Below are 11,999 nucleotides of genomic sequence, written 5' to 3'. Positions count from 1 at the left end.
ACACAGTTTTGCTGACTATTTCTGTACTCTTTAATCATTCACAAATCAGGCCTCCTTCAAGGTCCCCAGATGTTGCATGGTTTACTCTCTCCCCAGCAGGCAGTGGATGTTAGTTTGACGTCAGAAAGACATTTGACTCTGATGTCAGACAGGTGTGGAATTTTGTTGACATCAAAACCCAACATTCAGATGTTGAATTTTATTTTCGAAATCAAAGTTTTACTTCGGGTTGACAAGACATTCCAAGATTTAGCAGACATTGAATTTTGGTTACTTTACTCCATGACTTAAAACCAACAACACTTTAACATCTAACAATGTAAGTGTGGATGTTAACATTATGACGTTTAGCTGTTTTGATCACCAGACATCACAACTAAATGTTCTTATTTTAATATGCCATTATGACGTCGGCATATGACGTTTAAAAGACGTTGGACTCGGGTTACTTACATCATAATTTGAAACGGAAAGAAAATATCAACGTCAGCTGTCGTCAGCGTTCTATGCCAATTTGACGTTGGCAATAGACTATTAAATATTCGAATATTCGTCCCCTGACGTCACGACACTACGTTCACCCGAATAACTGGTGGCCAAGTGTTGGTGCCTGGTGGCTTATGTTTTAGCAGTGAGTCTCAAAAGTGTGGACTGCTTTAAGAACCATTGGTTTAATTGGCAGTATTTATTTTATGAATAACAAAATCTGCTATTTTTATAGTCAGACGTGCTCATTAACTAATATATTAACTGATGTTCTTTGCCTGTCCGAAATCTGTCCGATTTCACCACATAATGTGTGACTTACAAAATAAGAGGTGAAACAGATCTACAGAGCAATTCCTCGCTGAAAGCTATATTTATTAATTATCATTTTTTTTCTTGAGCAAGTAATTATTGTCTAAATAGTCCAACAAACTGGGTTCGAGGTAAGTAGGCTTCAGTTTGTGTGAATAAAACGTGTGCACCACAGATGCCAGCCACTTGCCTCGCTGTATGGAATATCAATACCTGGCAACCCGCGGTCACAGAGCTGTAGCTAACTTAGCTGGTGGCGTATTGAGCGCAGTGCGTCTGCTTGACTTCGCAGATCTGTTGTTAGGCTCCGTTTTCTCCGAGCCTCAGTTTATTCCGCGAGGGACAGATAATCAGCAGACGCGGACGTGGTCAGATATTTGAGCCCCAGCTGTGTGGACAGTTGTTAGATTTTTTTGTTAACGTTTCTAGGTTTGTTGTGTTGATTTGTCTGAGCTGCGGTGTAAAGTCCCCCCGGTGTAGGGGCGCACTGGGCCCTGTGCTAGCTAGCTAGCTTTAGCGTAGCGACAAGCGAACCATCCTCAAGGAAATATTCTAGGATTTACTACAAAAAAGGCGATACGATGGATAAAGTAAGTTCCTGCCCTGTATGGACCCTCTTTTGTAATATTGAAAAACAACGTTAGCTAGCCAATTAATCCAGCAGCTGCATGTAACGGTGGCAGTCAGACCTCCAGCTAGCTAGCTAGCTAATGTTCACTTGGGTCGCACGCCTTGCTTGCGGCGTTAGCCAGCTAGCCAACTTTAGTTGTCAACTTAAACTTGTAGATAGCGCGTATTAGCTGGACTGGCTGTCTATGCTTGGGCTGTTTTATCCTGCCTGGGTTACTGGTATTAGAAATAAGTTAGTGGCAATGTAAGACCGCATTTGGTGCGGGCTGTTTACGTTGGCAGTGTTTCTTAGTTAGCGCGACCCTTTTAGCTGCTAGCTAGAGATAGCTTTCTGTCAGATTCGCCCACCCAGGCTTCTGTTAGCTACACAGGCTATCGTGATCGCAGCTGTCGTGCAGCGAACTGTAGCCTTTTATTTGCTGCAGCTCAGTGCTAAAATATAGCGAGACTGTAACTATTTACAACCACCAGACTAATGTGTTTTTTATGAAGCTAATTGGCAAATACAGGGAGCGTTGGTTATCACATTAGCGGTGTGTTCAGCTGGTCAGCTAGGTGCCTGTATTGGATTGGGAACGCCCAAGATTATCAATGGACTAGCTATACTATAATAACCTGCCTAGCCCAGTTCATTACAGTCCAGATCACATACAGAAGCCGGCTTATCTGCCATGTTTGTCAAAACATGGCCAGGCCATTTGTATTTGCATTGCTGCTTAGGTCTGAAATGTCATCTACATCTTAGAGAGATGCCTTTTTCAGACAGTATGTGACAATTATGAGAACATTAGCTACTAATCTTTCTGTCTATTCAATACGTCAGTCAGGTGTTAGGCTTTGAGATTTTGGGTCTTTCACCGAAAGTTTCAGAGCCTAACTATCGTTGCATCTGTCCACAACTGGATAATGAGAAGATTTTGTATGTACTTCTCATGATCAAGATGCTGTTTCACAGGAGAACAGAGCACTGAGGAAATTATTAACATATACATGTGGTATTTTGATGCTGTCATGCAATAACCTTCACATTGGAAAATAAAACACCCTTATCTTTCAATGGAAGGCGATTTTATTCCATGTAATATTGGAGAGTTTCTATTGATCCACTCGGCATGACACAATATAAAGACCAACTACCAGATTCAAGTTATGCTGGAGTGGGAAAACTGCTAAAATGGAGATACAAGGTTTTTGCATGACCCCTACAATTTGTTTGCTTTGATTTAACCTTTCTCTTAAATGATTTGTTTGCAGGCGGATTTCCTGAAAGGTCTCCCTGTGTACAACAAGACCAACTTCAGTAGATTTCATGCAGACTCTGTGTGCAAAGCATCGGTAATCATTTTACTTAATCGCTTCAAAATGTGAAAAACAGCCCCAATTCCAAAGGGACAGAGACTGTAAATGAAATGCAACAAGAACATTAAGAAAGGGGTCATTTGGGAATAATAACAAGGTAATGAGAAATAGATGAGACACTGGTGTTAGAGCCAAGAAAGGCCTAGTCTTTCAAAAGCAAGGATGGGTCAAGACTTGCCAATACACAGACACGTCAGCGGTTTGAGAACAATGTTCGCCAAAGATTAATCTCTTAAGATTTTTGGCTTTTAACCCTCTAGAGTGCACAGTACACTTGCAAGATTCAACCTTAGTTAGCGAATGCTATTCACTTCTGCATCCACAGATGCAAGTAAAGGCTTTACTATTCAAAGCAGATGCCATACACAGAGTTTTCTGGACCAAGGAGGAAATGCCCATCCAAGCTGTTTTCAGTGTCACATCCAAAAGTTGGGGTATGGGGTGTGCTAATGTCATAGGTAACGGCCAAGGGCGTAGAATTGGGTATGGACGATGGGGACAGGTCCTTACCGATATCCAGCGACTACTGAATTGTACCTAGCAATAATTTTGTTAAAAAATTAAAATACAGCTGCCCATCAGTCTCTAGTCTCTGTATTTGCTAAACAAACAGTTAAAATGTCTCTTTTCCTATTATGGGTTCTGCCTCCCTGATCCACAACGCTAACAGGGGAAAAAAAAAAAAAAAAAAGACTGGCTTTACAGTTTCTTGCTAACATGTGAGAGGCTGTGGTTGTAAGAAGTGCCAAAGCTCTGTCAACTTGATGTGCACGTAGACTGAGTGAAAGGTGTCTGTGTCTGTGTCTGTGTCTGTGTCTGTGTGTCTGTGTGTCTGTGTGTCTGTGTGTGTGTTGGGCAATTAACCTAACTTGGTGATGTGCTCAGTCAGGATGGCAGCCAAAACACAAAGGTGGACATTAGCATCAAGTCAAAGTGTAAATCAGAAAAAAAAATAGCTGTTGTTAATGTGTAGAGTGAGTCTGGTAATGGTAATTGGTAATAAACTCAACAAAGCCATAAATATTTCTTTAGTATAAAAAAAGTCAATCCCTGAAGAGTGTTGTTTTCCGGTTGTGAATGTTGGCTTGTTTAGAGGTTCTAACATTAAGTACAGAAGGGTAACTGTGATGCTGTTTGTTAACATACTGGCAAAAAATACATTACATACATCATACTGGTAGGAAAAAAACTCCCTTTTTAAGTGTGTACCACATCTAAAAAAGTCTTTAGATGCTGTGAAATTGTGGTTAGAGGTCTATGTAAATGCAAAAAGCTTCAGCTCCCGTTGGGGTAAAGGCAAATGCTGCTATCCAGTCGCAGACTTTTCCCGATATGTTTCTGCCTTTTCCTTCAGGACAACACCTAACCACATTTTGCCACAGTTGCAAGTGTAGGTGCTAGATTGGCCTGTCTGCTGTCCTGACATGTCTTCGATTAAGAGTGTGTGGCACATTATGAAGCACAAAACACAACAATGAAGGCCCCATAGATTTGCGCAGCTGTAGACCTGCGGAAAGAACAAATAGGGTAAAATTCCACTTGCAGAACTCAGCTGGCTTAATAAGTGATATTCAAAATGCCACACAGTGGTAGACAGTGGTAAACATTCAGCTTTGTTGGAGCATGTTGTAGTCGTGATGCCGGAAGCGTATAATTTTTGGTAAAACATGTGTTTCCAGTGTAATACAGAATCATTTGTTTATTATCATAATGTATTCATAACAGATCAACAACAGATCACTCCTTACTGTCTCAACGTTTTAGGAAATACCATTGTAGCTTTGTATTTGTTGATATTTTGAGCCCCTAAATGTATTCACAGTTCTGTGAGAGGAGTATTTGAAATGTATAGTAGATATTTCATGGAATGCAGTCAACTGTGAAATGCATTGTCAAAGTACTGTTATCTGTTACAGAATAGAAGACCATCAGTATATCTGCCTACACGGGAATACCCCTCGGAGCAAAGTAAGTGCTCATGCAAACTGTCCTTACATAATTCTGAGGATAAACATCACACACTTCATTTATGCAGTTGGGCTTTATATGGCAAAAGTAATGTTTTCAATTCAAATCCATTGTGAATTAAATTATTGTTCTTTGTTAATTATGTCTCTACAGTTATTGTTACAGAGAAAACAAACATTCTTTTGCGCTACCTTCATCAACAGTGGGACAAAAAGGTATGTGCTTCATAATATTCTAAGAAGTGGGTGGCATAGCTTCATAGGTATAGAAATGTCTTCAAATGATCTCCATGGGTATATGGTTCTAATAAATCACTCTGTCTAATATCTGAGGGGAAGTGGTCATTCCTGGCAAAGCATTTACAAAAGCAATCTGCTTGCCAGTATAACTACCCCATTAATCTTTGTGGATGATAACATTTACCTGTATTGATTTAAAATATGCTTTTATCCAAAGCAGCTACCCAACCTCATATATTTATCTGTTTGTAGCATTCAGTATATGATGTGTAGCCTGTATCTTGTTTTTTTTGCTGTAAAATTGATGTGCTTTTTCATTTTTATAAACTCATTGATTTTGAATTTTATGTACTACATTTTGGGGCTCAACTGAAAATAGGATTTACAGGATTCTCTTTGGACCTGTTTTGTCATGCTCTTTCATCCTAATGTTTTTGTGCACTGTATTTGTGTATGCAGAATGCAGCCAAGAAGCGGGAGCAGGAGCAGGGTGAAGGAGGAAGTCCTGCGCCTCCACGCAAAATCGCCCGGACTGATAGTCAAGAAATGAACGAAGACTCCTAAATGGGATCATTGCCGAAAAGCACAAGGACAGGCACAAAAATGGCAGCAGTTTCAGAAGTTCATAATACCCTGTCTACATATTAATGTAGACACCTGCACATGAGACTGGGATTTACGTAAAAAAAAAAAAAGAAGAAAAGAGAGAAAGAAAGAGAATGAGAGAACAAGACCCTTTTTTATGGTGTGCTTTTTTTTTTATTTTATTAAGCGCTTCCTGTCAAACTGTCCCCTTTTGTGCATCCTTACAGCCTAGTGTTAAACACTGGGGGGCACTGTTAGCTTCCACTGCCAGATTATGTGGGCCTGGTGTGCTGTAAATTGCTCAGGTAGGACGGGGAGACTTGAGGGCAAGCTATAGGATTCATCAGAAGTCTCAGAAGTATTTGGCACGGTGTGGAAAGCTTAGACTGCATCACACAGTGTTGTACACAAGTGTGTGTGCAAATGATATGGTCGAACACTGATTAGAGGGCCACTTTGATCTCTGATCACTGAGGTTCTAGTTTAAGAACCATTCCCACTAGCTCAGCTGTGGAGTTTTGTTTTTTTGTACAAACACCATCTAGCAGACACTGTTCATACATGTAAAGCAACTTTGTTTTGGAGAGATGTAGATTTTTAGAGTGTTGGTGTGTGCCTTCCAGTGGATGCACTAAGATTTTGATTCCTGGCTTCGATCATGTCTTGGAGATGTCCCATTGGTACTGTTTTGGATTTGTAAAACAATAAATCTACAGTCAGAGAATTTCTTTTTCCCCTTCCTCTCCCTGTTATTGAAGCAAGTACCTCAAGCTGATGCAGAGTGATTAAATACGCAATGCCCACCATTGTTGGCATTGATCTTCGGATTCGGAAGCATTTGGATTTCCCCTCCAGTGCTTCGTTCAGATTGTTTGACTTTGATGGACAGCCCTTTTTGCCTTTTGGTAGTTCTCCCCAGTTTAAATAACAATAGTGCTAGTTTTAAAGACCTGCACATTCTGCGTTTTGCTCCAGTTCCTGAGGCACTTGGAGTAATGCAGGGTTTGATTGTTTTTTGTTTTTTTGGTGGACTTGACTCAGTGTGAATGTGAATAGTCCGGTCAGAAACGTCAGTAATAAGTAACAGCAGAAAAAGTCAGTTGAAGGAACTCTGTGCATGTGGCTTACCTGTGTGTGTCTCACCTGGTAGGAGGTAAACGCAGTGTACCCGAACTGTGTCCCTTTTACTGTGTTCAGACTACTGCGCTTGGAAGTGTTATGTGAGGAAATGCTAAGGTGTCTCAGTAGTTTCTCTTTAAGTGCTCCTTTACCCCTTTTGTTATGTTTGTTCTGTCATTAAAGTGTATGAAATGCAGGTGAAGCCAGACGTGTTGGCTAAAGCATGTATGTTCTGTGGCTGCAGCAGGTGATTTGGGTTTTGGCAATAGAAGGTGATGTTGATTAAAGGCTAGTTTGTGAGGAAAGGGGGGATTTGGTTGCTTTTGTAACTATAAAGGTGAGCTCTTATTACACACAATCCACTAATACACCACTCACTCACCTTAACCTTACTGTGCACATAGTTTACCCTCAACCATATTAACCATTCCTTGAACACTGAACATCAGTTACATGATAAGTGGTTCAGATCAAGCTCTAGGGGTCTTCACAAGGCTAATTACCTTGCAAGCACCACGGGTCGTCATCACTTTCATAGTTTGAACTTTTTGGCACATTGTGATGAGTGTAGCATGCCCCCCCCCTTTCCTCAAAAAAACAGCTTAAGTTCAGATCCTAATCCAAATTTTGTAAACACACCCAGCTGCTACAGTTTTTTGATTCTAGTATCCTATTGCCTGTTTCTGTTTGCTCCGACCAACATGCTCAAGAATATACAGCTATGATCCTGCCTTATTCAATGTGTGGCGTGCATTCAGAATACAAACTACCAAGATGTTGCCGCAAAACGTCCCTTGTCTCTTTCATAATTGTGTACGAGTGAACCTCCTCTGATTTGTATTTTCTCCTAAAGGCCTTTACAATTTCTTTATATATTAGGTCAACATTGTTCTTTTAGGAATTAATAATAATAATAATATTACTGATGAAAATAGGTTTCCCTGTTTCTGATTATTAGAATCCTCTCACTGTCACAAGTAGAGCAAAGGTGGCTGCAGTAACCTCAGGAATCCCCAAGTTTTGTACATTTAGTCCTGTACAACACTTAAACAATGTTCATGGTACTGTGTTACTGTGAAACTAACCTGTTATTGTCTGCAGTTTTAACTTTAGTTGGTCCATGTTTTATCTAAACTTGCCAAAGCACAGCTCTGAAATCTGAACACAAAACTTTTCAAATGTAATAGAATTGTTTTTTAATTAATTATTTAATTTATGGTTGTCTTTTTGGTCATATGAGATTACTGTTTTTGTTTTTAGACATAACATGAGAAAATACAAGTTTAATGCTAAGCATTAGAGCACTAATGCTGCACTCTTGTGGAGAGGTCTGCCTGATAAGTCAGATATATGAGGTGTGAGCTATTAAAATGATGAGTATCACATGTAGTCAAAAACCGTTAAACCTGTTAAAGTTATCATGCTAAAGATTTCTGGACACAAATGTCTTCAACCTAAAAGATTAAGTGAGGAGCTAAATACTGAAATTAAAAATGAGCTCTTTCCTCACAAAACAACTAGGGTTAAACTATTAGCATTTCATCAATGTCATCTCCACAACATATAAAATAAATAGCTAGCTAAGTAAATAAACACAACTTTTTAGGAGAAAGAAAAAACGTTCTTAACGTTTAATTGAAGTCAATGTAAAGTGAGGTCTTTCATTTAACAGTACTTCTATTGATTCATTCACCATGAAGGCTTGACACAACTGCCAGATTCATAAAGCAGCTAATGCCAACAAGTGAAAAACGGCAAAAAAAAAAAATATTGAAATATTAATAATTATTTATCAGATAAATCCTCTCTGACCACATCTCCGGAAATACTTCACGACATTCTTACTCACCTGATTAGTAAAAAAAAAAACTTGCCTCACTACAGCAACAGCCTGGTAACGGAGACTGGTGGTCATGTGCTATTGGTCCTCCGAAGGTCGGTCTGCGTTGCTATTGGCTCGTTGGAGGGTCAGTCAGCGAGCACGAGGGAGGTCTGCAGGTGCAGAAAAGCAGCGTAGAAGACGGAGAAGCGGCTGCGGTGTCAGCAGGTGTCCAGCAGGTGTCCCGCAGGTGTAATCCCTCACTAATCTGTAGTTTTGCTGTCAGTACACCTCAAACAAACATGGGCATGCACTGGGCATAAAGGCGAATAACGATTCGTGGTTGTTCGAAAGTCTCCCAGAGAGAGTAAATGAAGCTGTGAAGCATCCTGAAATCTGGCACAGATGAACAGACTTCAGTTAGATTAGATTATTGGATTGACTACAACAGATTATCGCTCGTCTTTTTCCACAACACCAACTGGGGGAAGAGCGAGTAATACGACGTTCCTATGCATTGACTGTGAAATTTATCAGGTAAGTTTAACATGATGAATACCAGCTAAATACTGAGCTAATTTCGTGTTTTTTTTTTTATTGTACCATTAAGAAAAAAGGTCTTTGCTAACATTAAACGGATTCCTATAAGAATCTTAAAGGCTATTCTGGACAATGAGCTGCCATAGTTAACCACAGGCTTCTGCACAAGTATTACAGATGAATATAACGCTGTTAGATTTAAATATTATATGAAGGAAATATACATGATTACAGAAATAGTGGCGTACAAGTGCCAATTTTATTAAATATAGGTTTAAACAGTAAGTAAACAACACTGAGCTAGGCCTCTATATTTGTCTATATTTAGCAGCCAGTGGCCCTGAAACAGCAACTGCTAGAAGATTGAAATGGTCAAATTCCAGATAATAGGAGCCTTTATCAGCAATGGTCAACCTAAAAAGATATAGCCTGTATTTGCATCCATATAAAGTATAACGGTTTACTTGTTTACTTAATTATGCAAGAAGCAGCCATTGTGTAATCACCAGTGTTGTAGTATGTAATTAAACTCAGTAGTGTTAAGTAGTCTTGTAATCAGACCTCCCACACTTCAGTGTGCAGAAACCCATGGCTTGTTCTGCATAACTGAGCAGCGTGCTCTGAATGTCTGCTATAGCACCATTCATTAAGCCTTTCCTTATGTACTAATGATTAATGACACGCTTTCCTCTGATTATACATGCATGAAAAATGTAAAAAAAAAGTACTAAAATAATGAAAGGAATGAATCATTTCTTAAAGCTGGGCTCTAATCAGTAACAGTGCACTAGGTGATAACACTCCACCCCACACTTCACTCCACTGTAACTTCAGTGCAAATTTCAGAACTCGTTCCACTGATGCTGAAATTAGATAATCTTCACTTGTGAGGAAAATAACCACAGTGAGGTCAACAGTGTACGCTGATTCGTCATTATGAGGACTGAGAGACTCCACGTCATGGACAGCTTAAAGTCAGACATGCCAGAACAGTGGATATCTGCTAATACACAGTGTTGTACTGTATGGTCTGACTCCAGTGGAACAAAACGTTTATACCTACAGTGTTTCCTAATCCAGGCTTTGGAGACTCCCTCCATGTGTTTACTCATTTCCAACTCCTTTTACCAGTTCACAGCTTTACCTTATTCTGTTTTGTGTTCTCCATTCGTTCAGGTTCGCTTGGGTTGACATCATATTAGGGTAATATTATATAAACATTGTCAGTATAATAACATCTTATTTATATGGGAAGCTGGTATGATTAATTGACAATGCTGAAGCTCATCTGAAGCATTACCTTGCGATGATTTATGGTAATCCTGCAGGTTAATATAACTTAATCTATAATATTATCTGCAAGAATTATTATTTTATTTTTTGCCTCTTTACAACACATATAGTTTTCCCTTTTGGGAAGCACAAGGCTTTATGTGTAAGATGGTTTAATGTTGTATTATGATCACATGCCATCCTGGTACAGTTTGCATATATTTTTTTATACACACAAAATAACTGATTTACAAACAACAGTTTAGTTTCTTTTACAGTTTAGTTTTTTCATAAATTGTGGAACTGCAGAACTGTGGTAAATGGAGGTATAGTGGACATGATACACTGATATAAATAAATAAAATAACTAAAAATAAAAGGAGTTAAATTTAAAATAGTCAATTAAAACACAAACATAATATTTTAAAAGAACATTTTTACTTGTGTATGTGTGCATTGTGCATCCTTAACATTTTTAAATTCCAGGTTTCTAAAGCTTTTTTGTAGTCCTAAAACAGTGTTATTGTGCTACATTTTGTTATTGTGATAGACAGTATCTTCACTGTCCAATAAAAACATGTATCTCCTAAATGGTGACTTTACAGGACAAGGAAAAGAGGTATTTACCTTTGAATGAAAGTTAATGTAAAATAAGAGTTTATTCCAAGTAGTTTAGAGCATTTCTATTGCTCTGTTCATCTAGAATTATTTACACAGTGTACGGGGCAAAATTGGAGATACATGGTTTCCATGGACAGCAGCGATATGCTTTCTGAGTATAATGTGGATATTGTCAGTACTTTGCTACATAGAGTGAGTCCTGTTAAGGTGGATGAAGTTCAGCAATTTTTGAAGACTTTTTGATCTTGAAAATATCTTTAGTTATCATTATATAATTTTTTGTTTTTTGCCAGATTTGTCCACACACATCATTTGGTCATGCCTGTGTGTGATGGTGGTGTATTGGTTTACTAACAAAATATATTGAAATATTTATATATTAATTATTTTCATTGGCATGAAATAAAATTCATAAAATTCATTCAGTAAATGGTTATTAAATAATGTTTTGACATAAGCTTGAATCTGCTTCACCTGACATTACCATCCTTTCCAAATTTGCGTAATACTTCCGGATAATCACATCATTGTGCACGTAAACCTGTCACCTGTATCTTCATCGATTTCGTCATTTATTTCGCTATGAAAAATGTTGCTTTGGACAAAATGTGCAAACCTTAAAAGGCCATTTGGCTTCTTCTGAACCATTCACAGCAGATGCATGAAATTTTCAGGTGGATTTTAGTTGGATGTTTGCTGTTTTATGGCTTATTGAAAATCCAGGAAAAACAAAAAGCTAAATTTGGCTAAAAAATCATGTATTTCTGCACTGAAGAACAGTACATGAGATCATTCATATTTTGCTATTTTGAGAATGCCACAGCGCTCTTCCACCAATTTTTAAAAGAGCCATTATTCAGTGTCTGAGATGTAAACAAAGTTGTTCAGAGATGTTTGGTGAGAAATTGATTCTTACAGACTGCTTTACATTGATAGAAATCGGGGCGGCGGGGGTTGTAATGTCTGCACAATTACCCAATTATAACCAGTTATTAAATATGAAATATTATGAGTAGATAATGTGGAAATTCTGTCTGCAGGTGATCGAT

General features: G+C 38.5%; 1 protein-coding gene across 1 annotated transcript; it reads left to right on the top strand.

Moving 5' to 3' along the window:
* Positions 1–1,034: 1,034 nt before the first annotated feature.
* dda1 (DET1 and DDB1 associated 1) lies at positions 1,035–7,486 on the top strand. The gene is made up of 5 exons (XM_072660167.1): positions 1,035–1,388; positions 2,683–2,763; positions 4,704–4,755; positions 4,909–4,970; positions 5,454–7,486. The coding sequence occupies exons 1-5, from the start codon at positions 1,380–1,382 to the stop codon at positions 5,556–5,558; spliced, it is 309 nt and encodes a 102-aa protein (XP_072516268.1). The 5' UTR covers positions 1,035–1,379; the 3' UTR covers positions 5,559–7,486.
* Positions 7,487–11,999: the final 4,513 nt, after the last annotated feature.

This window comes from Salminus brasiliensis, chromosome 17 (assembly GCF_030463535.1).
Source record: "Salminus brasiliensis chromosome 17, fSalBra1.hap2, whole genome shotgun sequence".
NCBI lineage: Eukaryota > Metazoa > Chordata > Actinopteri > Characiformes > Bryconidae > Salminus > Salminus brasiliensis.
The sequence above is the reverse complement of the archived record's forward strand: the minus strand, read 5'-3'. Positions and strand labels throughout refer to the sequence as shown.

Bases quoted from the DNA above. Each gene is read 5' to 3' on its own strand.
- dda1 (XM_072660167.1), top strand. The intron at 2,764-4,703 runs GTAATCATTTTA...TATCTGTTACAG, and splicing joins ACTCTGTGTGCAAAGCATCG to AATAGAAGACCATCAGTATA. The intron at 4,971-5,453 runs GTATGTGCTTCA...TTGTGTATGCAG, and splicing joins ATCAACAGTGGGACAAAAAG to AATGCAGCCAAGAAGCGGGA.